This window comes from Ciona robusta, chromosome 2 (genome assembly GCF_009617815.1).
Source record: "Ciona robusta chromosome 2, ASM961781v2".
NCBI lineage: Eukaryota > Metazoa > Chordata > Ascidiacea > Phlebobranchia > Cionidae > Ciona > Ciona robusta.
In genome coordinates, this window is record NC_143236.1 from 774,385 (window position 1) to 800,519 (window position 26,135).

Here is a 26,135-nt window from a genome sequence, read left to right on the forward strand (position 1 = left end):
AAAATTATTGAAATGAACTTGCAACAAACACTGATGATATTATAATTACAGAGAGGGTTGATGCAATGTAATAAAGCACGATGCCCGGTTGCTCAATGTTCCCATCCATTTAAACCATCCACCGAGTGTTGTCCTGTTTGTAGAGATTGTTCGTTTAATGGAAGAGTTTTGAGGAACGGCCAAAACTTTATGAATGATTCATGTTCACAATGCACATGCGCAGTAAGTTCTTTATTTATTTCATGATTTCTAAAGTTTGATGTCAATCTTGTTCCTAGTTTGGAAATGTTGAATGTGTGACGCAGCAATGCCCATCGTTGTCATGCATTAATAAACGAACAATTCCTGGCAGTTGTTGCCCTGTGTGTGATATAGGTAAGTACATGTGGAATGCACTGTTCTTAGTCGTGCAATATGAAGCATGTTATTTTACCAAGCATTGAAATCATATGCACTAATCTATGTAACATTCATAATGTATGATGCAAATTGGTCATAAATCCATGCACTGGTTTAACATATTGCATTGATTGGAATTGCATATCACACTAAATCATCGTGCTTGCATGATTGGTTGATTAAACATAGGTTTGCTTATGGCATCATCTATTAGTTAATCTGTTTATCACATTTATAGAACAAGTAGCATAAATGACATAATATCTAGTGTTTAGAAATTATATATGTAAACATGTTACAACAAATCAAGCTTAATATGTTGATGAAACAATGGGCTATGGGTGTTAAATGTTTTTTAAAGTGAACCATTAAATTTTGCGAAGCACTGCCATAAAGCAAAAGCTCATATATTTAATTATAAGTAGTTTAGTTTTATTTGATTACACACGGCAATCCATGAATAACCTGTAAAAATATTCAGCCAATTCATCCAAGCTTCATCAAATTGAAACGAATAATTCAATTTATAATTTCAATGAAAATATAACTTCATTACAAAGTAAACTGCTGAACATTTCTACAAATGCTACGGATGAAAATTCATCAGAAATTATTTACGATGATGATTATGAATCATATTATGACTTTGGTGAAGAAATTTTACCCATTGTAACTAATTCACATGATTTGGTTCATGAGAATCTTGCCGAAAGTGATTATTTAGCTGACTATCCAACTGATGCTGATTCTGTTGAACCAATCATGGAAAATTCCCACGTTGATATTGATTTTCGTGATGCTTTTTCATCACATGATGAAGAATATGACACATCTTATGATGTTTTGTCTGATCACATGATAAATGAAGATGATTTATCATCAACACCCGATGATGCTTATGCATATGAATTTCTTAATTAATCTTTTAAATTACCTATTTAAAAACTTTCCTAATGTTGATTTATTTGTTCATTTTTAAAATCACTATTTACAAACTAATATAACTTTATAAATTAAATATATTTTAACATTTATTTCGTACATTTTTGCACTGAAATTATTGTTGCATTTGTATATGTCACTAATATTGCATGTGTCATTAATGTTGCATATGTCATTATTGTTGCGTGTGTCATTTTTCAAATCATAGAATTACAATTGACATAGATTTGTATTTAATAACAATTTCACTTGCATGATGGCCTATTGTTAAAACAACATGTTCAGTATTGCACTTTTGCTTGAGTATTACCATGCATTAAAATAGCACAAACTAAAAAATAGTATGCTGAGAAACATAAACATGTTTGTTAGAATACCATGTTAACTCAGGTACAGACCACACAAGGTATGTTTATTTCTTGTTTGTTTGTTTTTTTTGTGTTTTTTTTATTTTAATTAGTCAGAAAATTCCGTTTTTTGTTTATATGATTAATTTGCATGGTGTGGAATTAATGCATGTTCATTTTAATTGCTTTTGCATGTATTACTTATGAACATATAATAAGAATAACCTTGTTTTTTCAACAATATTTTAATATGTTATATTGTTTATGAATTTCAATATTTGTCATTTTAGGTTGCTCATATCAACGTCAATTGTACAGAAATGGAGAAACATTCCACCCAAACAATGATCTATGTTACACATGCACTTGTTTGGTAGGTCAATATTTTGTTCTTGTTAATTTAAATCTACAAACTCAAGACTGACAATACCCAACCTTTATGCCTCTTCAAGACCTTTAACCTTCTTATTGTTTAACTTACTAATGTTGCCTTGAGTAAAGGATTTGTAGTATTTTCTATTCCATGATTTGCAGAACAATGATGTAAAATGTTCAGAACCAAGTTGTCCAAATATTGACTGTCCAAATCCGATCCATGTAAGTGACCAGTGTTGCCCACAGTGTAACGAATGTTCATACAACAACCAGATATATAGAAACCTGCAAGTATGGACATCCACCAATGGATGCAAACGATGCATTTGCCAGGTTTGTCACAAAGTTCTTTCTTTATTATCTCTACTAAGGTCAAGTAAATGCCCTATTTTATGAAAATACAAAATAATCACTTTTAAACTTGTACACCTTTAATGTAGACTGTATACTTTTTAGTCTGATCATTGTTTGACCTGTTAGTGTCCTTGGTTGGTCATAGCAACATCAGTGCTCCCTCCATACATTCTTGTGTAGATTTTCTGCTTAATTGGCCAGCATTTAAAAATATTATTCTTATAAGACTTCATAATTAGGAAAATGTTGTGGATTTAAATATATCATGCTAACCAATGAATTTGTCTCAATATTTAGCAAGGTAATGTTCAATGCAGTAGCATTCAAGCTTGCCAACAAGTTTGTACGCATGGGGTAAAGATTGAAGGACAATGTTGTGATGAATGTGTTTCATGTTATCGCAATGGAAGAACTTATGCAAATGGTGAAAGGTTTACGGACAGAAGAGACGTTTGCAAACAGTGTGTCTGTCAGGTAATATAGTAAAGCCATGCTTCTTAATTTATCAACTAACAGGGGCCAAGGATATTTTTTAGTGTTTAATGAAAGCTATTTTAGGTATAATTTAAACCAAGTTGTAGACAACCCAATTTTCAAACTTGCAGTGCACACAACTATAAAGTATGCCATGAAAATAACCATATGCCTTCTATTTTTCAGTAACACTTTTTTTCTTTCATATTTTATTAACAAATGTTTCTAGCCGATAGTTGGGTATCCAAACATTCATCCCAACCTATTATTAGACAACAATTCAAATTAAATAATGTAATTAATATTTTGCTTCATGATTTTTTAAACCAGGAAGGAAACATTACATGCAATCAAATATCATGTCCAACATTAAGATGTGAACATCAATATCATCCATCAAATGAATGTTGCCCTAAATGTCAATCGTGTATGGATAGATCACAAGAGAGAGAACATGACTCATCATGGCAGTTACACAGTGATCCATGCATAACATGTACTTGTCAGGTATTATAATAGTAATCACAATAATAACTTTTATTTGTTTCTTTTCCAAAAAAATGAAAAATATTAATATTTGAAAATTATTTAAACGAAGTCATGATATTGTGTCAAAACGACAGTCGTTAAAACATGTTCACAGTTGAAAACAAACAACAAGCCATTTATGTTTAATTATTTCCAAGTTAAACTTCCAATAGAAACAAAAGTGTGCAAAAATTTTATCACTATGTGGTTGATACAAGTTTTATGAGTAGTTTAATTTCACCTTTTTAAAAATTGTTAACAAAATCACAGGAAGGCAAGATTACTTGCGCAGGGCGTGAGTGTCCGCATGTGGATTGTGAATTTCCTGCAACACCAGTTGGTCAGTGTTGCCGGTCATGTGACGGTTGCTTTTATCAAGGAATCTCATACAGAGATGGAGATGTTTTAACAACGGAAAACAACTGTCAACGCTGCACTTGCACAGTTAGTTTAAAATTTATTTATACTGGTTGAATAAGTTTTTAAAAAATCGTTTCTTTTTAATTGATGCATATTTCTTCATAGAGAGGTGACATTGTGTGTCTACAAAGTTGTCCAGTTGTATCTTGTGCTTCACCTCATACACGTGAAGGGGAGTGTTGTCCAAGGTAATGTCTATACTGCATATATGTTTATTACAGTCACATTTATCTTCCTATGATGGGCAACTCAGTGTTATAACACAGGTTTTATACAACATGCAATAGCTTCATACACTTGTTGCTTACATATAAATTAAGTACAGAACTTTTTTTGCTGCCTGTTTTTTCTGGTATGACTGATAACTCCCCATTATTAATAAACACTGTTTGAAAGCGTTAAAATGTCTTACCTAATTAAACATGGTGGCAGCACTAAGTTTTGAGTATGTTAACCTCTAACCACAAGGCGAGCGCTCTAAATAATGTGCTATCATGGTCAACACTGATCCAATGTTTTTAACGTTAGTTGCATTAGTTGTGAATATGATGGTGAGGTTTATAAGGAAGGCAGCACTTTTCTTGCTCCACGCAATCCATGCATGCAATGTTATTGTCAGGTAATTAGTTTCAACTTATCTTGAAAACAAGTTTATTGTTTCGCTTAAAATTGTTTCATTATTGTTGGTTTCATCACATTTGTGTCTATGTTTTAAATTAAAAAGCCATAATTTGCATTAAGGTTTTGTATCAATGTACAACATAATGCATAAAATTACTAAAAAAAATTTGTAATTGGAAATACCATACAATAGTGAATCAATGTAACTCACTTTATCCTCGCGGGGCTGTAAAAAGATAGTCGTTATAACACGGGTGTTGATACACCTTATGCCAGCTTTCGAGTTACCATGTATGTTACTTTGTGGGTGATTATTTTCTTGAGATATTTTTTTATGCATGGCTGATAATTTGGACAACCCATTAGAGATTACTGGCTGTTAAGTGTCTTGCCCAAAGACACATACGCCCCAATGGTAGCAGCGGTTAGCCTTCAATACATAAGTCTGGGTTAGAGGCCGCTAACCAACTGTACTACCGCACCAGTCAAGTTATACACTTTAAATCAATTTTACCCCAAAACAGTCAGGTGAGACATCTTGCGATCGCATTGATGGTCAATGTCCAAAGACAGAATGCAGTCATCCAGGTCGTAGTGTTGGACAATGTTGTCCTGCATGTGATGCTTGTGAATATGAGAGACGATCATATCGTGATGGTGAACAATTCACACCAGTTGGTTCATCATCATGCTTCACATGCATATGCAATGTAAGTGAATATTGTTCAGGGTTTCGTAAGCGAATGTAACTTTTTATCTTTCCAGGAGGTCCTTATAACATGGTTGTTTTTGTTGATACACAAATGTCAAAATATGAATTACTGCGTATGCATCGTTTTCATTAATTGAGTTTGTTGTGTTTTGTATTTGTGTTTCCCAATAACTTGAACAACCTATTCGCTAACTAGGTTGAGCATATATCCTACTACATTGAACCCAGTGTTCTCCGGTTACGAGATAAATGCCGTAACCACTGCGCTATTGTCGTACTGTGTCTATATGAGAAATATAAATATATTCAAATTACAAGTTCCTGTTACACTTAATTTAACTAACAAACTGGTTTAATGCAGAGAGGATCAGTTGCATGTTCAACAATCGAGTGTCCTGAGATTAGATGTTCAAATCCTGTTAGCGTACCAACACGATGTTGTCCTGTGTGCTTAAGTATGTATGATATTTAATATGTTAAAAGCAGGTTAATAGTAACATGTTCCACAGCATGTCAACACGCTGGTAATATATATGATGACGGGGAGAAGTGGTATCCAGACGCATGTACATCATGTTCATGTAATAGAGGTGCTTCGGAATGCGTCAACTCACATTGCATCGAGGCAGGATGCTCACATCCAGTAGAAGTTGGTTACTTTAAAGTTTAAACCATAGTTTTTATAAAAAAATTATGTGATAATATTTATGTAATGTTAAATGTGTGTAATGATAAATATGTAGATTTTCGGAAGATTTATCTTGTAAAACCAATGTTTCGTCTTTCAATGTGTAGATGTGACTGTTTCATCAGGGTAATATCCTGAAATTCTGTAAACATCTGTATCCATATAGAAGGTTTAAATGTTGGTTATATTACAATGAAAAATCTGCCGAAAGATTATTAATTATGAAAGTCCTTAAGACACGGGTCTTTTGTTTTATACACCTCGTGCTCGCTTACTAGCTACAACTTAAGCAACTTTTTGGAGGATTATGTTTGTTGTATAGATATTACAATTCTTGACAATTGCAGTTACCTGGTGCATGTTGTGGAACATGTGATGCTTGTGAGTTAAACGGTCGAATCATATCTTCCCCATCAACCTTCCAACATCCTGATGAACCATGCCAAGTTTGCAACTGCCAGGTTACCATATTTTCATTGTCAGTATTTATAAGACATCGGGAAAATAAATTAAAAAAAACAAAAACAACAAATTCTTTGAAAACTAAATTTTTTATTTTATTTTAATATATATCAAATACTCATAAATGTTTTTTTTATAAGTTTTTTTTGCAGAGTGGTAATATAACTTGTCAGCTTCGAGAATGTGAACAACTTTCATGTTCTTTCCCAGTCCATGCGAATGGTTCATGTTGTCCAAGTTGTCCTCAACATTGTGTGCTTGGTGGGCAAGTACATGTGGAGAATGGTCAAAGTATTTTACATCCCGATGATAATTGCATGATGTGCTCATGCCAAGGTGAAATTGTCGAAAGAACTTTATCATTACTTTGTGTATTTGTGACTAAATTAAGTCTTTTATTTATTCTTGTAACTAAGAGTTATAACATGTGTCCATATTTCATACATCTTATTTGTACATGCCAGTCACCAAATATATATACATACAATTATTCTGTATGAATGACCATATGGACAAACCATAAGTGACCACTTCAAGCAAATAATGTTAAGTTTTTTGCCCAAGAACACAATATCTACAAAGGTAGCAACATTGAACTTCAAACTTGTTTTTCTCTGGTTACCAAGTAATCTAACCAGTACATAATGTATTGTGTGCAGATGGTGATATCAATTGCCAGGGGTTGTGTAATTTATCCCCGGAGTGTTCACATCCAACTGACGGGGCTTGTTGTCGTGACAACTGTGATGGTTGTCGATACAGAGGGAGGGAATATAGAAACGGTGAAGTTTTTAATCACGCTCATGATAGGTGCAGATCGTGCACATGTACTGTGAGTTTAAGTTTTCTATGTGATTCATTTTATTCATGAAATTTATAAATAGAATGGTAATGTTCGATGCCACACAAAAAGATGTAAACCAGTGACATGTGAGAACCCAATACAAAGCAGAGGTGAATGCTGCAGAACATGTCCTGATGTTTATTGTCAATATAATGGAACAACGCATGCTGACCAAGAAACTTTCATGGATGGTTGTAAACGTTGCGAGTGTTTATCTGGTGAAGTAAGTTGTCGACAACGACCGTGTCCTGTTGTAAGGTGCCGACATCCTCTTCGTGTGGATTGTTGTAGATCATGTGAAGGTAAATCTTAAACTTAATACTTATGTTTTAAATTAACAAGTTGCAAACAGGTTGTCATATTAATGGGGCAAATTATCAAAATGGAGATGTTGTACCAGATAGTTCATCTAATGCATGTGAAGTTTGTCAGTGTCTCAATGGCAACTTACATTGCACAGAGAAGACGTGCCCACCCACTGAATGCACACATCCAAGTGTGAAAGGATGTTGTCCTGCTTGTGAAGGTAAACCAAAAATATTTTTATTATTAAATTTAAAAACTTGTTTTAATCCTTTTTAATGCTGACCCCCCCATTGGGTTATGTCTTAATGCACATTTTTCTTTTAATTGCATAGTAACTTGTTTAAATTAAATTGTAGTAGTTCAGTGTGAACTCACCAAATATCAATTCAATTTTAGAAGTTGTTTATTTAACTCATGTATTTACCATTTCATTCACCTTGTGTTAACTGAAGAGTAACATGTATGTAACTTTGTAGATGATTGCTGTTTCAGTTTACGTGACAACTTGATATATCATGAGTGTCTTGTTTCATATGTCTTGATTACTATGTGTGTTTTTTTTTCTGTATGGGTTACAATTTAAACAACGAATTAGTGATCACTTGGTTTGGCAATGACAGTTAGGTAGCTTGCACAAGGATACGCCCATAGTAACAGTGACAGTAACTTTAGATTACGATGAAAGCTCTCCTAACACTAATCCATGACACCTAATAAAAATGATGTTTTAAAGAATAATTTTGCAATTTGTTATTTTTTGACAGGATGCATGTACAACAGTGTGTCTTATCATGATGGAACGGTATTTGAATCATTTGAAAATGCGTGCGAACTTTGTAGTTGTAACCATGGTAACGTGGTTTGTGAAAGAGTTGTCTGCCCACAGTCTACTTGTACACACCCAGACACAACAACGGTATGCCAAAAAAAATGTTATCCATTATGTTTTTACTTTTTTATTATATGATGTTATTTATTTTTTTATATGTGTCAAAATCTTGCTTACGTAAACTGTGTGCCAAAGGGTACAATAAATTTCCTTTAATAAACAAAGATTAGTGTTATAGTTTCATAATTTGCATATAAAAATGTATTTTTTATAATTTGTAACATGTCTAATATGACTTATTATATGCAGTTGTTTCTATTTATTATTCAGGATAGTTGTTGTCCGGTGTGTGGTGGAAGGTGTCAGTTTAATGATGGTTTATATGAAGATGGTGAAATATTTACTTCACACGACGATGAATGTATGTCTTGCACATGTTTGAAGGGAACAGTTAGTTGTGAAGCAAAACGTTGTAATGAAGTATCATGCAGGTAAGGGTGGGGAGATTTATTGTCAATTCAAAGCATTTTATGTGATAAATTTAATAACCCATATAGAATATAACCCAAGGGTGCCATGCGTTGGTCTTTATGGTGATTTTTCTTTTTATTAGTTTCTTCTTTTCAGTTTTAACAGGTTACACTTTTGTTGTTTTTTGTTTTGTAACTATATTCCTTTTTCGTTGCATTATTGACCCTGATATACTGTATTCATAAGATATAATTCAAATATATGTTATGTTTCCACAGCAACCCATCATCTGGTATCTGTGGTTGTCCAACATGCATTGATTGTTTTTATAATGAAGTCATACGAAGAAACCGAGAAAGATTTTCAAATCCTGAAGACGAACGTTGCTCGGAATGTTACTGCCATGTAAATTGCATCATATATTATTTTCTCAATTATTTGCTCTGGTTAAAATATTAAAAAAATCTTACTAAATCAGCATAAATAAAGAAATTACTAAATTCTATTAGGTGAATTTATTACAAAACACAGATTATTCAGATAATGAGTGAAACTATCATTAAAACCAAACCATTCTGCCTTATGTATATTTAAGATGTGCATGATTGAAATTTCTTTGTTATATGTTGCATTCACATAAAAAATGATTTTTTTTAAATGATTAAGTTTCCAAGTTTTGGAAACTTAAGGGACCACTTGTTCATTGTGGGTCAATTGAATTTAATGTAGTTTTGATTTTAGCATTGATTTATTTGTATAATAAAATGATTCTTTTTAAGAATGGAAATGTTGTTTGTGGACGTAAACAGTGCCCTGCGTCAACGTGTACACACCCAGCACTAGATGTTTGTGGGTGTCCGTTATGTCAAAGTTGTCGCTTCAATAATCAATTGTTTAATAATGAAGACGAATTCAATGATCCAGAAAACACTTGCAACACTTGTATGTGTGAGGTAAGATATGATGTGTTTTTTTATAAATATTAATTATTTATTCTCATGTAACCGGGCAACTTAGGAGGTATAGCATGGGTGTTGTGCATTCTACACCTCGTGCCTCTTAACAAGCTACCGCTTCTGCAACTATGACTGAAAAACACCCACCATTTTTCATACTAAAATTTCCTTAAGTCTATTAAAATTAATTTTGAATTTGTGCGAAAAAGTGCTGCATTACCATACTTTGGTATATGGCTATAAAAAGAAAACTGAACGTTTATGTAGTTTTTACAATTGAAAATAGATAAATAAAACAAAGCTGTATTATTTATATATTTTACAAAGAAGAAACCTTTATTGTAACAAACCCGAACAGAAACTCTTTGGTAGTTTAGAAACTAGAAACGGTTAAAATTGAGCGACACTTTTTTTTGTGAAAAATCCCATGCATTGTCCTACAGCCATTTTTTCACTGTGGTTTGGGACATATTTTGAGACTGTTTTATTTTTTTATTGTTCTTTCCACATTTGTACATCTATATCCATATACGAATTTATTGTTTAATCTCTTTAAACTCTGTGTTTATAAACACGTATTAACAACATTTTTTCACCTACGTGCTGATCCAAGACTCTTAACATATTGTTTTTATTTATCAAAGTTGAAAGACTTTTTTTATACCTGTTTGTTTCTTTGCATTCAAACTTTGTTTAAAATTTATTTCCAACCAAGAATTTGTAACATATTTGCAGGATGGCAATGTTCTTTGTAGCAGCAGAACATGCACAGAAGTTAATTGTCAGAATCCAACATTTGATAAATGTGGTTGCCCTGTGTGTTTCAACTGTAATTATATGGGGGTAGATTACACCAATAATGAGAGGTTCACAGATTCAATGAATCAGTGCAACCAATGTGTTTGCACAGTAAGTAACTATATTAATATCGCTAAAAACTATTTGGTGTGAAAAACTATGTAAGACTGTAAAATGTTGTGTCCGGCGCCATAGAAAAGTTGGTTAGCGCGCTTGCCAGTAACCCAGAGGTAATGGGTTCGAGGCTCGAAGCTCCTACCATTGTTGGCGTATGTGTCCTTGAACAAGTCACTTAGCGGCAATTGCTCCAACTCAGTGGTCACTAATGGGTTATCCAAATTGTCAGCCATACATAAAAAAAAACTGTCGTTTTCCATATACGCGAGGATAAAGTAAGTTACATTCATTCATTCATGTTTTATTCTTACAGCTAGGTACAGTACAATGCATCCATGTACCATGCCCTCCAGCTCCTTGCCCCAGCCCTGTAGTAGCACCAGGTGAATGTTGTTCGAAATGTATTGAAACATGTGATGTGGGAGGTGCTATACATGATAATGGAGCAATCTTCCCAAGCGCAGATGACCCGTGTTCAACTTGTTCATGTTCGGTAAATTATATTAGGACATAACATTCACCATAATAAGGGGTCAAAATAACTGTATGTGAAAAAATATGGTAAAGCTTTTTATGCTAGTTTATTTTAACGTACAGTCATTTTGACTTCGTTTAAAGCAAAGCATTAAAGCAATATGAAATTAAATTGTGTTTGCCTTTGATATTATGTGGTTGTTTTAACTGGTTGAAAACATTTTTAAATGAACTGTAAAAACATAACTTTATATGTTTACAGTTTGGAACAGTACGTTGTTTAAAGTTTGGATGCGATAGATCATGCACGCACCCACGTGCACAAAGTGAATGCTGCCCTGATTGCTCTGGTTGTCTTTACCAGGTAACATCTCAACTAATTTAAATAAAACATTCATATATATTTTACAATCTTTCCCACGCCCTTTATTCATAAAATGTACTAACAATTGTCCTTTTTCTGTTGATTCTCTTATATTTGTTATTCACTCTCCTCTTGGATTGTAGACCAGTTATATATATTGTGGAGTAGACGTAAATCTGATGGTTCTAAGCTAAACTGTTTGTAATTATTCCTCCGGTATTTCCGCCCCGCTCTGTTCCCCCACAGCCACAACCATTTTCCATCAGCAATTTCATCTCTAACCTAGGGGAAACAGTTGGAGGAATAGCCAGTGGAAATTAGTCTTAGGGAGAAATATCGCTGCAGAATAATAACCATGAGAGAAATGTTCGGTTACAATATCCGACAGATTTTTAAAAATTAACTCGATGTTAACTACTAATTTGACTTTTGGTAAAAATAGCGTTTTGGTCACTGTTTTTTTTTTTTACTAACATTAATTATTTCATTACATAATCGGTAACACATATTCAAAATTATCCCCTTATTACATTGTTCAGGGTGTTTTGCGAAACGAAGGAGAATTCTTCACACCAACAAATCAATGCAAGCAATGCTCATGTTATCGTGGTAGTGTGCTTTGTAGAGACATAAGGTGTCCAGTTGTTGAATGTTCCGACCCACAAACACCTGATGATAAATGTTGCCCAGAATGTCCAGAAGCACTTACCAATGGTATGTTGTCAACTTTGTACATTTTTGCATTAAAACTTTTAAAAATAACATGTTGTTTTATTGGTTATTACACACCATTGGTAATTGGTTTAAACATCTTAAGTCTAAAACAAGTAAAGTAAACATTTTTAAGTAATTGTTTGATGTATTTTTTTGCTTATGTAATTCAAACACCCACAATAGTAGCAGCAGTTTCGAACTTGGCGTCTTCTGATTACAGAACCAGCGCGCATACTTACTTGTATTATATTTTCAGTATTAAACTAATGTGAAACAAAATCTTAATTAGTAAATGATTAAAATCTCAATATACAGTTTGTGTGTTCCACAATCGTTTGCACGATGTCGGATCACGATGGCTGCATAGAAGTGATGGTGGATGCGGGGAATGTTTGTGTGATAATTTGGGGGCTGTGGTAAGTTTATATACTTGTTAAGTATTGTCTGTTTATGTCTCTTTATTTTATTGCATATTAAATTGTAATTATTTGCAACCCAAACTGAGTTTACTGTTTGATGGGTACTATATTTTTTATATATTTTATAGCATGTTAAATGATTGCCATTTTGCCATTTTGCCGTTTATTCTCATTCTTTCTAAGTATTTGTTTAGTATTTATAGGAAATTTAAATTTATGTTTCATGTTTTCTAGCAATGCACATCCCCAACTTGTGCCACAGAATGCACACACAGTGTTCCAAGTCTTCAACGTTGTTGTGGAACTTGTAATGACTGCTTTTATCAAAACCAAACATGGAGTAACAGAGAAAGATTTCAACCGAACTCATGTCAGGAATGCGTTTGTACGGATGGAAACGTACATTGTGTAACAAAAGCTTGCAGGCCATTAAGCTGTGCCTTGGAATATCAGGTTGGACATAAAAAAAATTACAATTTGCTTTGAATTTATCCATTTCTTTTTTATAATAAAGTAAAACTGAAAATTCAAATCCGTCAATGTTTATATTGCAATCATTGGGAAAGATTTGCTTATTGCTTTGTTTTTTAGAGGCTGATTGTTACAAATTAGTAAATAATTTCCTTCATGTATACTACCCAAATAATGTTGATTAGAAATACTTTGCATTAGTTATTTGACATTGAGCTGTCATTTTTTTAAAATTTATTGCTTTTAACTGATGTGAAGTCAATTTTCTCATGCATGGTAAATATTTATGGTTGTTGTTCCTAAAATCGAAATAAATATTCCAGGTACATCAAGATGATAATTGTTGTCCATATTGTGCAAGTTGCTCAGCACTTGGACATTTATTTATTGAAGATGAGGTTTGGTATTCACCTAGTGATTCATGTTTACAATGCACTTGTCATAATGGGGTGGTAACTTGTAACCATGTCACCTGCATTGATGGCTGTCACTCATCAGTTACTATTCCTGGTCAATGTTGTCCTGTTTGTTCAGGATGTACCTTTAATAATCAGGTGAGTAAAAACGAGAAAATAGAATGAAAAGATGTCCCATCTTCTCCCATCCTACTATACGACATTTTGTCATCATTTTTTTTATGATGAAGGCAACATGAATAAGATATTTGAATGTCGGCACATGAACTGAACTTGTTGATAAGACACACGTATATACAAGTTAAATAGATCAATAGAATCGCCCTGGTCATGTTTTCTGCATTTGTTAATAACCAGTTTTTCCAAGCACTTTAGGCACTATGGGTGTATTAGTCATTGTAGTCTCTTCTTTCTTCGCATGCAAATCAATTGGTTAGCCACGTATTTAACGTAATATGTGAAAAATTGTTACAGGCACACGAAGTTGGAAGCACATTTGAAATAAATCCCATGGATCCTTGTGAGATATGTGAATGTTCTCACCTTTTATCAAACACAACTCCCTCGTATACATGTCAGCGTGTGGTGTGTCCTTCATTGGCTGACTGTCCACGCTCATGCATTCAACAACCTCAACCAGGAACTTGTTGCCCAACATGTTCAAACCATGGACATTGCAATTATGGGAACTGTGTATTATCAAACAGAGGTGACTTTTAACTGGTAGATTTGTTAAAATTTTCTTTTTTTATTCAGATCTTTCTCAATAAAGATTCAAATTCAAAGCTACATGCTCTGTTAAAATTTGTTCAAGAAGTTTGTTTTAAAAATTTATTTTAACTTTACAAAACTTTCGGTTCTCGTAGGACACAGGAAAAACAATATAAAAAAACTTTTGATTTTGTTACAACATATGCTATTTTCTTCTTAGTGTAAACATGTTTTTAAATTTTAGGTCAGATAATAACACCATTTGACAACATGTGTATGACATGTGAATGTAATAATAATACATGGTTGTGTTCACCTGTTTCATGCTCTCCACTCAGCTGTGCTCATGCTGATCAATATACACCAAAGGTATTGGTATTGTGTTTATTTTAATGAATGTATATCAAAACATTGTATCATTAAAATATGATATAATATTTTTATTTTTTATGCGGACATGCGATATGAACTGGAAAACCTAGTTGTTGCCCTGTGATGCAAGGGAATAAACAAAAGGCATTGATTATTTATAACTTTTTTTAATTTTTGGTCATATGAAAAAGAAGTAAATGTTTGTCGAGTTTATCGTTTCTTTGATTTAAGTAACGTTTGTTACAGGGGAGTTGTTGTCCTGTGTGTGACAGTTGTCATCTTGAAGCAGAAAATCGCGAGATTGCTTCAGGTTTATCATGGAGGGTAGATGAATGTAGGTCATGTGAATGTAACCAGGGTTCAATTGTTTGTGTGGATGAACAATGTCCACAAGTCAACTGTCCTCGTGGAATGCTGGTATATAAACAAACAGGTGGGGAAGATAGAATGAGTTTAAGTTACTCGTACATTGTTTCTGTCCGGCGCGTGGCTCAGCTTGGTGCACGAGTGTAGTCCTCTAATGATGTTTTGCGAAGTGTGAGAGCAAGGGTGTTTGGGTAATGAGCCAAATCTGGTCTAAATATCAGGTTATCTAGAACCACACTCATACAGAGTAAAATACGTATATATTATTGCAAGTTGACAAGTCTCCTTTATTAGTTAGTGTCATGTGTCTGGTCCAAAAAAAACACATGCTAATTGCTGGCACGATTTGGCTTTATTCTACACTGTTCCAGTAAAAGTTCTGTTTCGTTAAATACTGTAAAAAGTATTGTATTGTTCTTATGCAAAACAAATTAAAAATATTTACCATGAAACGAAGGATAAGGGTAAAAATATTTTTAGGTGATTGTTGTGATCAATGTGTTGACCCCATGGAGGGTTGTGTTTATGATGGTCACACGGTGGCGCCACAGCATCGATGGCTCGTTGATAAATGTACTTCATGTCGATGTTTTGCTGGTAGGGTCGACTGTGTGACTCAACGATGCAGGTAAACTGATTTGCGGAATATTTTTTTGCCAAGATGATATGCTATATAAATGTATAAATATGGTAATAACATATTTATGTCTGTTTAAAAAACCAACTTCAATTAAGTGTGAACATGTTTATAAAAGTAACAGATGAAGCAAAAATGAAGCTGCATGTAATTAAATTACAGAATGCTGATGTGTGATTCTGATGAAGTTTCATCAGTAATACCTGGTGAATGTTGTCCACGTTGTATTCCTCAACCTGCAAACTGTGTAGCGTTTGGTGATCCTCACTACAGGACATTTGATGGAAGGATGATTCATTTCCAGGGAACTTGTAGATATCTTTTAACAGCTGATTGCAGTAGAGCTGATTTCAGGTGAATATTGCAACCCTATAAATTAAAAGTTGCTTTTTATTTATTGTGTGTTTGGTATGCAGGATAGGCTGTTATATTTTCAAGAATGATATGATGTTTAATATTTTTGATCATTTATATGATGTTTAACTGGACATTAATTGTCCGTTCATTCGTTAAAGCAGCTTTATGTGAAATACAGTAAAATAAACATAATCTCATATTTCCAGTTAAATCAGAGTTTTTATAGTTTTAGTACAGTATTATCATTGATCAAACATTTCACAACTTGCCATCCTTTAACACAACTTTAACCATTTTTTCTGCTAATCAATTCATTTTTAATTTTTTTTAACTAGATGAAACTTAATTCAGTAAGTATTGCATTAAAGTGTCTGCATATTTTAAACAGAATTGAAGTTGAAAACAACAACATTGGTTCAGATTCTCGAGTTTCTTGGACCAATCGTGTCTTCCTGACCGTTGCAAAACACAAACTTATACTAGATAACAACTACAATGTGATACTCAATGGAACAAGAGTGCCTCATCTGCCATTTTTGATTCAACATCACGTGTTTATTGATAAATCAGGCAACAACTTGCTTATAAATACTCACTTAGGTAGACTGTGTTGCAGTAATAAAAAGTAAAACAAATTATTCAACCAAATTTTACTTATTAGGAGTTCGACTTTCATGGAATGCTCTGCAGCGACACCTGGAGGTTGATGTTCCGAGTAATTACAAAAAGAAACTTTGTGGTTTGTGTGGAAACTTTAACAACATCCCACAAGATGATTTAAGATTACGTAATTCAAGGATAAGTAGAAGTGATGTGGCTTTTGGCAACAATTGGAAGGTACTGTCATGACAAAAAATCATCACAAAACTAAGTTATTCCATGTTGACAGGTATTGGGAAGAAATATGCAAGCGTGTCCTGATGCTGCGGAATACAATCCTTGTGATGTGATATCTTACAGTAAAAGAAAACGAGCAAACGATGCTTGTAAGGTTATCAACTCTGATGTGTTCGCAGAATGTCACCAGGTAAACTTATAAACAAGAACTAACCTGAAGACACAAGATTAATTTTTTTTAAATTTATGTTGATGTTTTAATGATACAACAAAACATCTTTTGAATCCAGCCATGTGAAAAAAGCTTATTTTCCTCTGTAAATATGTGTTTAACTATAAGCGTGTTTTAACTGTTTTTTATTTCTGTATCTTCTTTTTACTTTTAAAACATTTTTAAATCTTTGCTACTGTTATTAAAGAGACCAATAAAGTTATTTCTGATAGGTTGTGAATCCAGCCATGTACTTCAGTTCGTGTGTGCATGATGTTTGTGCTTGTGGTAGTAATGATCAATATTGTGTATGTGATGTACTTGAAGCATATGCAGCCGAATGCAGAAGATCAGGTGTTGTGATGTCATGGCGCTCACGCCATTTGTGTGGTAGGTTCCCATATTATTATACATTGCATTATAATCATCCACAAAGTAGCATACATGGTAACTTGTAAGCTGGCACGAGGTGTTAAACCTGTGTTATAAGGACTGTCGTTTTCAGGCCACATTCATTATTTATAATTTTTACATTGTAGGGCAGTCCGGAGATGGTTCAGACGTTTTTTTGAAAATTGCTAGTATTTTTTTTATGTACGTCTAATGAATTTAAATGTTAGTTTGTTGTAAAGGGTAATCCTTTGCCGAAAAATGGTAGAAGAGTCGCTTGCCAAAGCAAACTAGAAATGCCTGAAAGAGGTCAAATTCCTAAGGCTCTCAAGTGTCTGATGTTGCCCCGGTACCGGGATAACCTCGGACATGACCGAGGTCACCTCGGACAGCATACGTTTTTTGGTTTTATTCAACACCGCTGGTAAAAAAGACAAACAAAATAATAACGAATCATGTAATATACAATGCCGACTAGGCTAAGCTGGTACTTTAGCGCTTATTAAAGCAGAAAAGGTTGATGAGAAATTGTACTGCTTAATAGCCCCTGTCCGTACGTATCCATCTTCAATAATTGAAAAAAACAGTTTCTTTCATTTGGTCGCTTTAAGCATACTCTCCTGTCGTTTTTTTTACGTTCTTACTAAATTTTATGATCTAAAACTATTGTGAGCATTCAATATGATAAACTTACCAATCCGGGATATGTTGTCCGACGTTTCCTTAGACACGTGGCGACATAAAATACGGCAAAAACATAGCCGCCTGTTTACCCCCTGCTCAAAATCTACGTTTGTTATTGAAGTGTTGATTCTAAACTACGATTTCCACCGCAAAAGAATTACTTTCGACTCTCAGCGACCGAACTATACCCTTACAACCAAAAACTTAAAAAGTTGATATTTTTGTTAAACTTACTTTGTTTGTTATAACTAATCGGTTGAACTACGCATGCCCCCAAACACTATGTTGCTTTGTAATGGAAACATTAAGATTTGTTAAAAGTGATATCACAATACTCTATTGTGACGTCATGTACATGGTACGAACTATTCCCGCGTCCAAAGTATCCCCGGTCTCCCCTACTATTTGAAATTTTTGTTTAATTAAATAACTAATATCATGTTCATACACAAATATTAAAAAAGGATGGAAAATTAAAATCCTTCCTAAAACTTTAGCTCTAACATATTCACAAATCATTGGTTAAGTGAACATGAGATTTAATGATTTTGATCAACAGCTATAGGATGCCCTGAAGAAAGAGGTTATGTGTTTGATGAATGTGGATCTCCATGTAAACGAACATGTGCCAACAAAAATCTACCACCTGGTGTTATAGAAGATCAATGTTTTATGCCGTGTGTATCTGGGTGTCAGTGCCCAGCAGGAAAAGTGGAATATGATGGCCATTGTATAAATCCACTTGACTGTCCTTCTAACATTGCATCTTCTGAAGTACCAGCTTTCAATGGTGGACACACAATCCCTCAAGTCTGATAATCACCATGCAGTATTTTTAACAATCAGATTGCTATTCTTTACTTTTATACATCAAGTCAGCATTTAGCTACTTTCAATTCTTTTTGTAAATTTTTTTATTTGTATATTTTTGGTCGTTATGTTGGTATATATTTATATTATATACTCATTACAGTAACGTGTCTTGTACAAAATGATTACACAACTAGTCGAATTTTATTTGGTAGGGTGTTTTTTTGATCTTGTAAACATGCAACTCAACTTTGATTGTCAAAATTAGCAAATATTTTCAAAGATCTGTTCACAAGAGCTGAAAAAGTTACAAGAAATATTTAAGTTAAAGTTTCCATAATTAACCCGTAACAGCAACAACAAATTACACTTACACTGAATTTTTTTGTTCTGTTTGTGACAGAAAAAAATTCACATTTAACATAAACGAAACCCGCATAACTTAGTTACAAAAACAACAACAAAACAATTTTGTGTTTTTCATCACAAACATAGTTGTTCTTATAAAAAATAAAAAGTGTAACAAGAAAATGAAAGAAAGTTGAAACAAAGTTTTAAGATATTTAAAGTAAAAGATCATCAACCAAACATGTTTTTGCACATTTGCTTTTCTACCAATTGAAATTTCATTTCCATTTCATCCAAAAGTTTGACCTCTTTTACAACATCTTTTGATTTTGGAGAAACAGAAAGCGCTCGTGTAAAATATTTTCTGTTGACAGAAGTTAACATTATAATGAAAGTATTTTCATTAAATAAAAATCTTGCATTTTATCTTTTTAAATACCAAGGATATTTTTAACCTAATTTGTGACTGTGAGCATAGCAGCCAATTTATAAACACAAAATTTAAATTTAACATCCCCCATTAAGTGTTTGTATAAAGTATCAGACGTTAGTTCTTTTTTTAAAAGTAAATACCTTGATTTGCTGAATTCACCAAGATGACGTAATGCTTTACCGCATATGTATAAGGCTTTGCTGTTATCATTTTGCCATGATAACACCCTACGCGCAGAAGACAAAGCTTTGCCAAAACTTCCCGTTTTCAAATAACAAAGTCCAATATTGTTATATGACTTAATGCACATGTGGATAACCTCTCTTTCCTGGCTCTCATTTTTTAAAGTTGCTGATTCTAAAGTGTTGATTGCTTTGAAATATCTAAAGCAGAAGAAATATTACATGTAAGGTAGGATTATAAAACAGTAAAAACTACACCAACTTGCGTATTGCTTTTCTAAAATCCTCACAAAGATAAAGTTCATTTCCTTCCGCCTTTAAAGCTTTGGAAACCTCAATGATTCTGAAAATACTTTGTAAGAATGTTGCAATATATTTCATATAGCGTACAAAGTACTACAAACCGCTTAAATGGAAGATCTCTCTTTTCTTCATCTGTTAAACCTTCGTAATCATCAAGAGCAGATGGGTCCGAGTAACCTAACAGTTCAACCTCAAAACACACAAGTGCATGCCCTGGTATTCGTGGTGGACATCCCATGTTACCGTACGCATATGTTGATTCTATTAGGAACCTGCAGAGCCCAAAGACAATAAAATTATGCCTTGTAACTAAACTGACGAAAAAGATATTGGATTTGAAGATGCCATGGACTTTTTAATAAAATAGCCAAACATCAGCATCATAGGCGCGATTTTTTAAATTGCAGGAGGGCACGTTTATTATGACGTCATTTGTTTTACAGAAATTAGGAAAATACCCCAGTTTTTTTTTTACTTTTATGAGCAGCTTTTTTAAATTTGTTCTAAAATATGTAGCAGGCACCTACGTCTGCAGATGGCTGTTAAAGTGGTTAATTAAATCCAAGGACAATGCTTTATTGTGTTTAATACAGACCGATGCATGTGTTAGTTTGTTTCAATACGGTCGTTGTATAACCATGGGAACTTGTATTTGCAAAGGCGCTAACCATGTACGCATAGCAAGCTGTTTTAACTATAAAAGTAATGAATAGGTTCACCTCTACCTAAAGTATTAATAAACAGTTTACATCGCAAACGTAGACTATTTTAGTTTGCTTTCTGCTGGATTGCTGATAACGAACGTGCCAAACGGTATTATGACGTCAACAATCAACGCATCAAGTGCCATTATGACCTGAATAATCAATGTGTGAATCGCCTCAATGTCGTAACAAAGCATTATGCGTGGTTTTGAGGAAAACATTACGGAAAATGATAATTGTTACGGCAATCGATGGGATAACAACCGAGTCCGTTGGAATATATAGTTGTTTGATTATATGCAATTATCTTTTTATAATTTTAATAGGGTTTTATTAATAAAATGCAGCTATACGCAGCAGGCGCTGCACCGTCCGCATAATATCCAGAGTAGGCCGGCCTCGTCTGCACCATACGAAACAGGGCCTATGATCACTGATCAGCATTGAACTTATAAATTATATTAAACGCTTATTGCTTTTTTGGATTAAAAAGGCAGTTACAATGACTACTTTTTTATTTTACAAGGTCATTTCTTATTATGCTAAAGCGCCTTAATCAAGGGATTAAAGGGATATGTTTTTGCTAAAAAAAATGGCATATATATATTATATAAATATATATTACTCTTTACAACTTGGAACTGATAACAATAAATTTATTCCCCCAACCCCACTTCACCAATAAATATAAGTTTGTCAACCCTGCCAAACATAGTCTATACCCAGCGTATTTCAAACCGGTATACCATATATCTATAAGATTGTTTAATAAGATACCACCTGGCTATTTCAAACTTCCTCATAGTTGAAATCCCAATGTCCAACCCATGAATTACTTGTCCTTGTTCAAGAGTTATCTAAATACAAACAAACTGTTGCAGCTAAAGAATTTTAAACATTTTGATCACAGAGAGTTATCTAAAACTACATGGTTAGTTGTTACAGCACAAATGCCGTATTTTTCCACCTCGCGCCCGCTTTCACACTATATCTTAACTTTGTAGGTGATAATTTTTCTCTGTACAACTATGAAGTTGGACAACAAATTGAAAACTGCGCACACAATATGGAAACATGAAGTTTCAAAACCTAGTATGCTTCAAATTACACACAACCTTCTTTGAATAAAAGTTTTACCTGGAGAGGTTGATTACGAATTCGACTTGAATCAAAAGGTTCATCGAGGTCCTCCATGTACCTGTCGGTTATTATGAAGTTCATTCAGCTCACATTTCCTTTTATTGAATCAACATACCCGTTATAATGAATACGAACTTTTGAGCCAGATGGAACAACAGAACCAACACCTTCCTTTCTTATCATTTTCTTCACACCACCATCTTCTGTTATATTCTTAAAAGAAGTGAAGTTAATGTGCTTGGGCTAAATTTGCAATAAAAATTAGTAAAACTTTGTTTCTGGTCCTTAATTAGATATATTTCAAGTTGGCAGTTAATGGCAGTGGTACCACTTATCCACAAATATTAATTAATTATTGAAAAATAGTTTTCTGTTTAGCCCGCTTGTACAGAAGCACAACAATTATTTGTAAATATGTTCAACTTATTATTTAGAGTTACTTCAAAACTGGACAAAATCCAATATTCAAATGTACACATTTTTATTTATGATTGGCAAATAGTTTTATAAACTGAAGTATGTTAAGGTATGTGACTTTAGCAATGTATAAACTTTGCTAGTGGAACATATTCACAGTAATTTATTTAACTTTAGTAACTTTAATATAAAGTAAAGGCTTTTATTTTGCAGAAACTTTTGCTACCTCAACACAGAAGAATAAGGAGATTATATCTGCTGTAATCTTCTACAATGGAGAATTTGAGCTCCAAACTGGTTTTAGCTCCCAAACTTTGTAGGTTGTACAATTAACACATTACTTACATTCATTTTAGAGTTAAGTCTTTGAAACCAAGTTAAATCTGCATTTGTTTCATCATCATCTGAATCATTGTCGAGCATGTAAGAAAAGTTGTTTGAACTCCCTGTGATAAAACAAGGCAATATTAAATAATTATAAACAGTCGGCAGCACCCAACAAACCAAAATAATTTTCATCTGCTTTCAAGTCAGTTTCATCATCATAGTCTGTTTCTTCTGTTGTGAACTCAATATTTGCTGTAACAATAAGAAATATTATTTGTATTGCCAAAAGCTAAATGAATGTATGATTAAATGTAAATTGCTGTATCCTCGCAGGGTAGGAAAACGACAGTCAATATAACACGAGTATTCTGTTTCATACACCTCGTGCCAACTTACAAGTTACCATGTATGTTACTTTGTAGGTGATTTTTTTAAGCTACAACTATACTTAAAGAAACCATTGTTGTGATGTAAGCAGCAACAGCAGTTCACATTGACACAAGTATAAAATTAAGTAATTTAACAATATGATTAAGGTAAAAGCAGTGAAATTGTAAGAACCACAGAATACTGGATTTAAACCCCAATTTGGCAAGGCAAGATGCAGACTTGTTACAATATATATTGTCATAAAACTTCATTGTTTCATAGAGCTACACTGCTATACATATTTAACCTGTGGCATTTGTTTTCTTTAGAGATTCCAAATCCAGTCCTTCCTTCAACATTATGGTCGGACCAAGGCTACCAGGAATGTACAAACTTTTCTCTGCTTGATTCATCTTGTGGTACTTATGTAATTCACCTTTAAAAATGAATTAACATGTTTAAAACAAAATACACCATTTTCAAGAAAAAAAACAATAATATTTTTATCATTGTTTTTCAACAAGAATACCACGCAAGGCACGCATGCTTCATGTTTAAGCGCATGAATAAATGGCGCCAATTTGTAATGTTTGGTAACAGCCACAAAAATAAACAAGAGAACTGAGCTTCAATGAGTAAGCACGTATTTACCTAATAATTAGCATGGTATTAAATATTATTTTACTAGTCGATTGAGCTCGATAAAAGCAAACTGAAAGTAACAACGCGGTTTAGTCGTCACTGTTGACTGTGGAACAGTAGATAAAATATATTTATACGTGCATTATAACTCATGAAGACTTACGATGTATGAAGATTAAATGATTGGTAAAGAATAAGGGAAAATACGGTTTGCTCAACTCCTGCATGTGTTGACTTGTAAGCTTACACTAATTAACTTTTTCGTTGCTGAAAAACATTTGTTTTCTGGAATTTGGATACACTATAATCACGCAGTAATTAGGTAATATTAGCAGATAATATTAATTCGGCATACAGGTATATAGTCTTCTTAGTTATGGTAATACTTTCTCTATATACCCAAAACGGTCAAATCACTGGTTCATTACAATCTAATGTGAAATAATTACAATCTAATCATTAGATCCTAGTTTGCAATTCAAAACCTAAGTAATTTATTTAGAATGGTGGTTGGTGTGTCAGCTCTGCTGATGCAAAGTCAATATACAAGAAACACGGTAATTCTACAGCTTGTGCAGCCGACGAAAAATGTGGATTCTCAGCAAACCAAGTCTACGAAATTCTTGGTATTTTTAAAACTATCCCAAGGTTCATTTTATAATTCAAAAGCATGGCGCAGTAGTATCCATATTCAAAAAAAAAATAACAGTTGTTTTGCCTAAAATCACATCAATTGTAAACCAAAATAAACTATTTTTGGATTATATATTCCATGCATACATTTAAGACATAATAGTAGAGTGGGGTAAAATGGGCCTTTTTAGGTGCTAACGGTATCCCATCGTACCCCACAGTAATATATTGTGAATATTATTCAACAATTTTTAATATTCATAACAACAACACAGTTAGAATGGTTTCTGGACAAACTGAAATAAAACTCGCCTCAAATAAACAAGTGGCGTACTGGAACGTAATGTACAACACATGTTTGTCGGGTACACCAATTAAAGCAAGCGCCACAGCGACACCAAGCGATCAAAGTTTCCCGCATAGATTCAATGTTACCATCGTCGACATACAAAGGTACAGCGTGCTTGTTACGTTGAAACGAACCGATCAAGATACGGGATGGGATCAAATGCTCATAACAGTAAACTGGGTGATAAATGTATCAAAGTTTTAATATATTACCGTGTCTATCTTAAAATGTTCATATGTATTTTCTTTGTAATGCATACCCAAGTTTGATAATCTTTTTAAAAAAGCTGATTTCGATTATGATTTTCTACAGTGCATGAACAAGCGAGCGAATGAATACATTTGCCAGCTTCTTATAGCTTTTGTAAATATACGCTTATTATAATACTATGTTTTTTTTAGTTGTAAATCATGTATGCGTTTGTGCAAAGTTAAAATTCATTATTAAAAAATGTATTATTTCTTGTAACAAACTACCGTGTAGCCTACATCTATGTACAGCAGTTTTCAAAAGCAATGGCATCTATAAACTACAGCATCTTACCCGCTAATCCAAATAAGCGATGGACAAACACGCTCCTATTAATGTTATGTGAGGCCTCACTATACTGGCTGCTTCATTTGGTAGGTTTTAATAATAATAGTCAATAGAATAAGAATAGTCAATAGAATTTACACTAAGGAAAGTCCACAAAAGTTAGCGGAGTTACGCTTCCTACTACATTAGTCTATCTTTTGTATTTTGTTTTAAGCAATTTTACTAAAAGCGTTCTTTCTCATACTGTATTATAGTAGAGGGGGGAGCGGGAAGATGTGATTCATTCTATTTTCTCGTCCCATCTGGCAGCAAACAAAGAACATTCAAAGAATTATAAAACCGTATTCTCGTGACTACCATAGACCATATTTAATTGTTTAAAACACGATCAGAATGTACTTAATTTGTTAACATAGTTTACGCGAAGACTGACATGCACTAACATTTAACTTGCCCTTGTACATTATAAGTCATATTGTGTTCTTTATATAATCTATTGTGCAAAGCAAATTCAAGGAAAGCATAGAAGTTGAAGAGATGATTTTTTATGTATAGCAACAAGAAATCGAACATGTGTTAGTTATTTCCCAGACAATAGTAAACTATGGTAGTATAATACCTCATCATGTTTATGTATCACTATTAATAGGCGTCAAGTTAGAGGTTCCGGAGGTGCCTTGTCACCCCAATTTTCAAAACAATTGTGAGATAATGTGTTTTGGCCCAAGTTTTACGGGTCACCACCTTTTTTAACCTTCTGTTAAGTGTCCAGCCTATAGAAACATCAGACCAAAACCATATTCTAATCATACTATTTAAGGAAGTTTATTTATGTTTCAAGCTGTGATTGTAAATGCATTTAAATCACATTACCC

At 33.4% G+C, this 26,135-nt stretch overlaps 2 protein-coding genes across 4 annotated transcripts in view; one reads left to right on the forward strand and one right to left on the reverse strand.

The window, feature by feature from the left end:
- Positions 1–19,083, forward strand: part of LOC149739522 (uncharacterized) — a 45,627-nt gene extending 26,544 nt beyond the window's left edge. For all 3 annotated transcript variants that reach the window (XM_089872581.1, XM_089872583.1, XM_089872582.1), the window contains 38 exons: positions 52–222; positions 279–375; positions 1,979–2,061; positions 2,223–2,396; positions 2,715–2,891; positions 3,222–3,398; positions 3,690–3,863; positions 3,945–4,027; positions 4,368–4,458; positions 4,985–5,170; positions 5,534–5,627; positions 5,682–5,821; positions 6,208–6,321; positions 6,475–6,658; positions 6,982–7,154; positions 7,207–7,468; positions 7,519–7,692; positions 8,237–8,388; positions 8,632–8,792; positions 9,051–9,177; positions 9,552–9,725; positions 10,464–10,637; positions 10,957–11,136; positions 11,380–11,481; positions 12,021–12,195; positions 12,511–12,611; positions 12,849–13,067; positions 13,409–13,639; positions 13,976–14,210; positions 14,457–14,581; positions 14,831–15,017; positions 15,431–15,578; positions 15,750–15,941; positions 16,333–16,544; positions 16,606–16,781; positions 16,834–16,971; positions 17,226–17,382; positions 18,626–19,083. In XM_089872581.1, the coding sequence (XP_089728707.1) occupies positions 52–222; positions 279–375; positions 1,979–2,061; positions 2,223–2,396; positions 2,715–2,891; positions 3,222–3,398; positions 3,690–3,863; positions 3,945–4,027; positions 4,368–4,458; positions 4,985–5,170; positions 5,534–5,627; positions 5,682–5,821; positions 6,208–6,321; positions 6,475–6,658; positions 6,982–7,154; positions 7,207–7,468; positions 7,519–7,692; positions 8,237–8,388; positions 8,632–8,792; positions 9,051–9,177; positions 9,552–9,725; positions 10,464–10,637; positions 10,957–11,136; positions 11,380–11,481; positions 12,021–12,195; positions 12,511–12,611; positions 12,849–13,067; positions 13,409–13,639; positions 13,976–14,210; positions 14,457–14,581; positions 14,831–15,017; positions 15,431–15,578; positions 15,750–15,941; positions 16,333–16,544; positions 16,606–16,781; positions 16,834–16,971; positions 17,226–17,382; positions 18,626–18,882 (6,177 nt within the window). In that variant the 3' untranslated portion in view covers positions 18,883–19,083. The remainder of the gene's footprint in view (positions 1–51; positions 223–278; positions 376–1,978; positions 2,062–2,222; positions 2,397–2,714; positions 2,892–3,221; positions 3,399–3,689; positions 3,864–3,944; positions 4,028–4,367; positions 4,459–4,984; positions 5,171–5,533; positions 5,628–5,681; positions 5,822–6,207; positions 6,322–6,474; positions 6,659–6,981; positions 7,155–7,206; positions 7,469–7,518; positions 7,693–8,236; positions 8,389–8,631; positions 8,793–9,050; positions 9,178–9,551; positions 9,726–10,463; positions 10,638–10,956; positions 11,137–11,379; positions 11,482–12,020; positions 12,196–12,510; positions 12,612–12,848; positions 13,068–13,408; positions 13,640–13,975; positions 14,211–14,456; positions 14,582–14,830; positions 15,018–15,430; positions 15,579–15,749; positions 15,942–16,332; positions 16,545–16,605; positions 16,782–16,833; positions 16,972–17,225; positions 17,383–18,625) is intronic.
- LOC149739523 (inactive peptidyl-prolyl cis-trans isomerase FKBP6-like) lies at positions 19,062–24,057 on the reverse strand. Its single transcript, XM_089872620.1, has 11 exons — positions 23,905–24,057; positions 23,407–23,535; positions 22,908–22,982; positions 22,749–22,849; positions 22,102–22,199; positions 21,984–22,044; positions 21,627–21,703; positions 20,244–20,414; positions 20,102–20,182; positions 19,798–20,040; positions 19,062–19,588 (listed from the first exon to the last, which is right to left on the reverse strand). Exons 1-11 carry the CDS (start codon positions 23,966–23,968, stop codon positions 19,456–19,458), a joined length of 1,233 nt encoding a protein of 410 aa, XP_089728746.1. The 5' UTR covers positions 23,969–24,057; the 3' UTR covers positions 19,062–19,455.
- Positions 24,058–26,135: the final 2,078 nt, after the last annotated feature.

Coding starts and splice junctions, on each gene's coding strand:
- LOC149739523 (XM_089872620.1), bottom strand. CDS start 23,968: ATGCAGGAGTTGAGCAAACCGTATTTTCCCTTATTCTTTACCAATCAT. Junction 22,200..22,748: donor GACTTAACTCTAAAATGAAT/GTAAGTAATGTG, acceptor ACTTCTTTTAAG/AATATAACAGAAGATGGTGG. Junction 20,041..20,101: donor TTTAGAAAAGCAATACGCAA/GTTGGTGTAGTT, acceptor CTTCTGCTTTAG/ATATTTCAAAGCAATCAACA.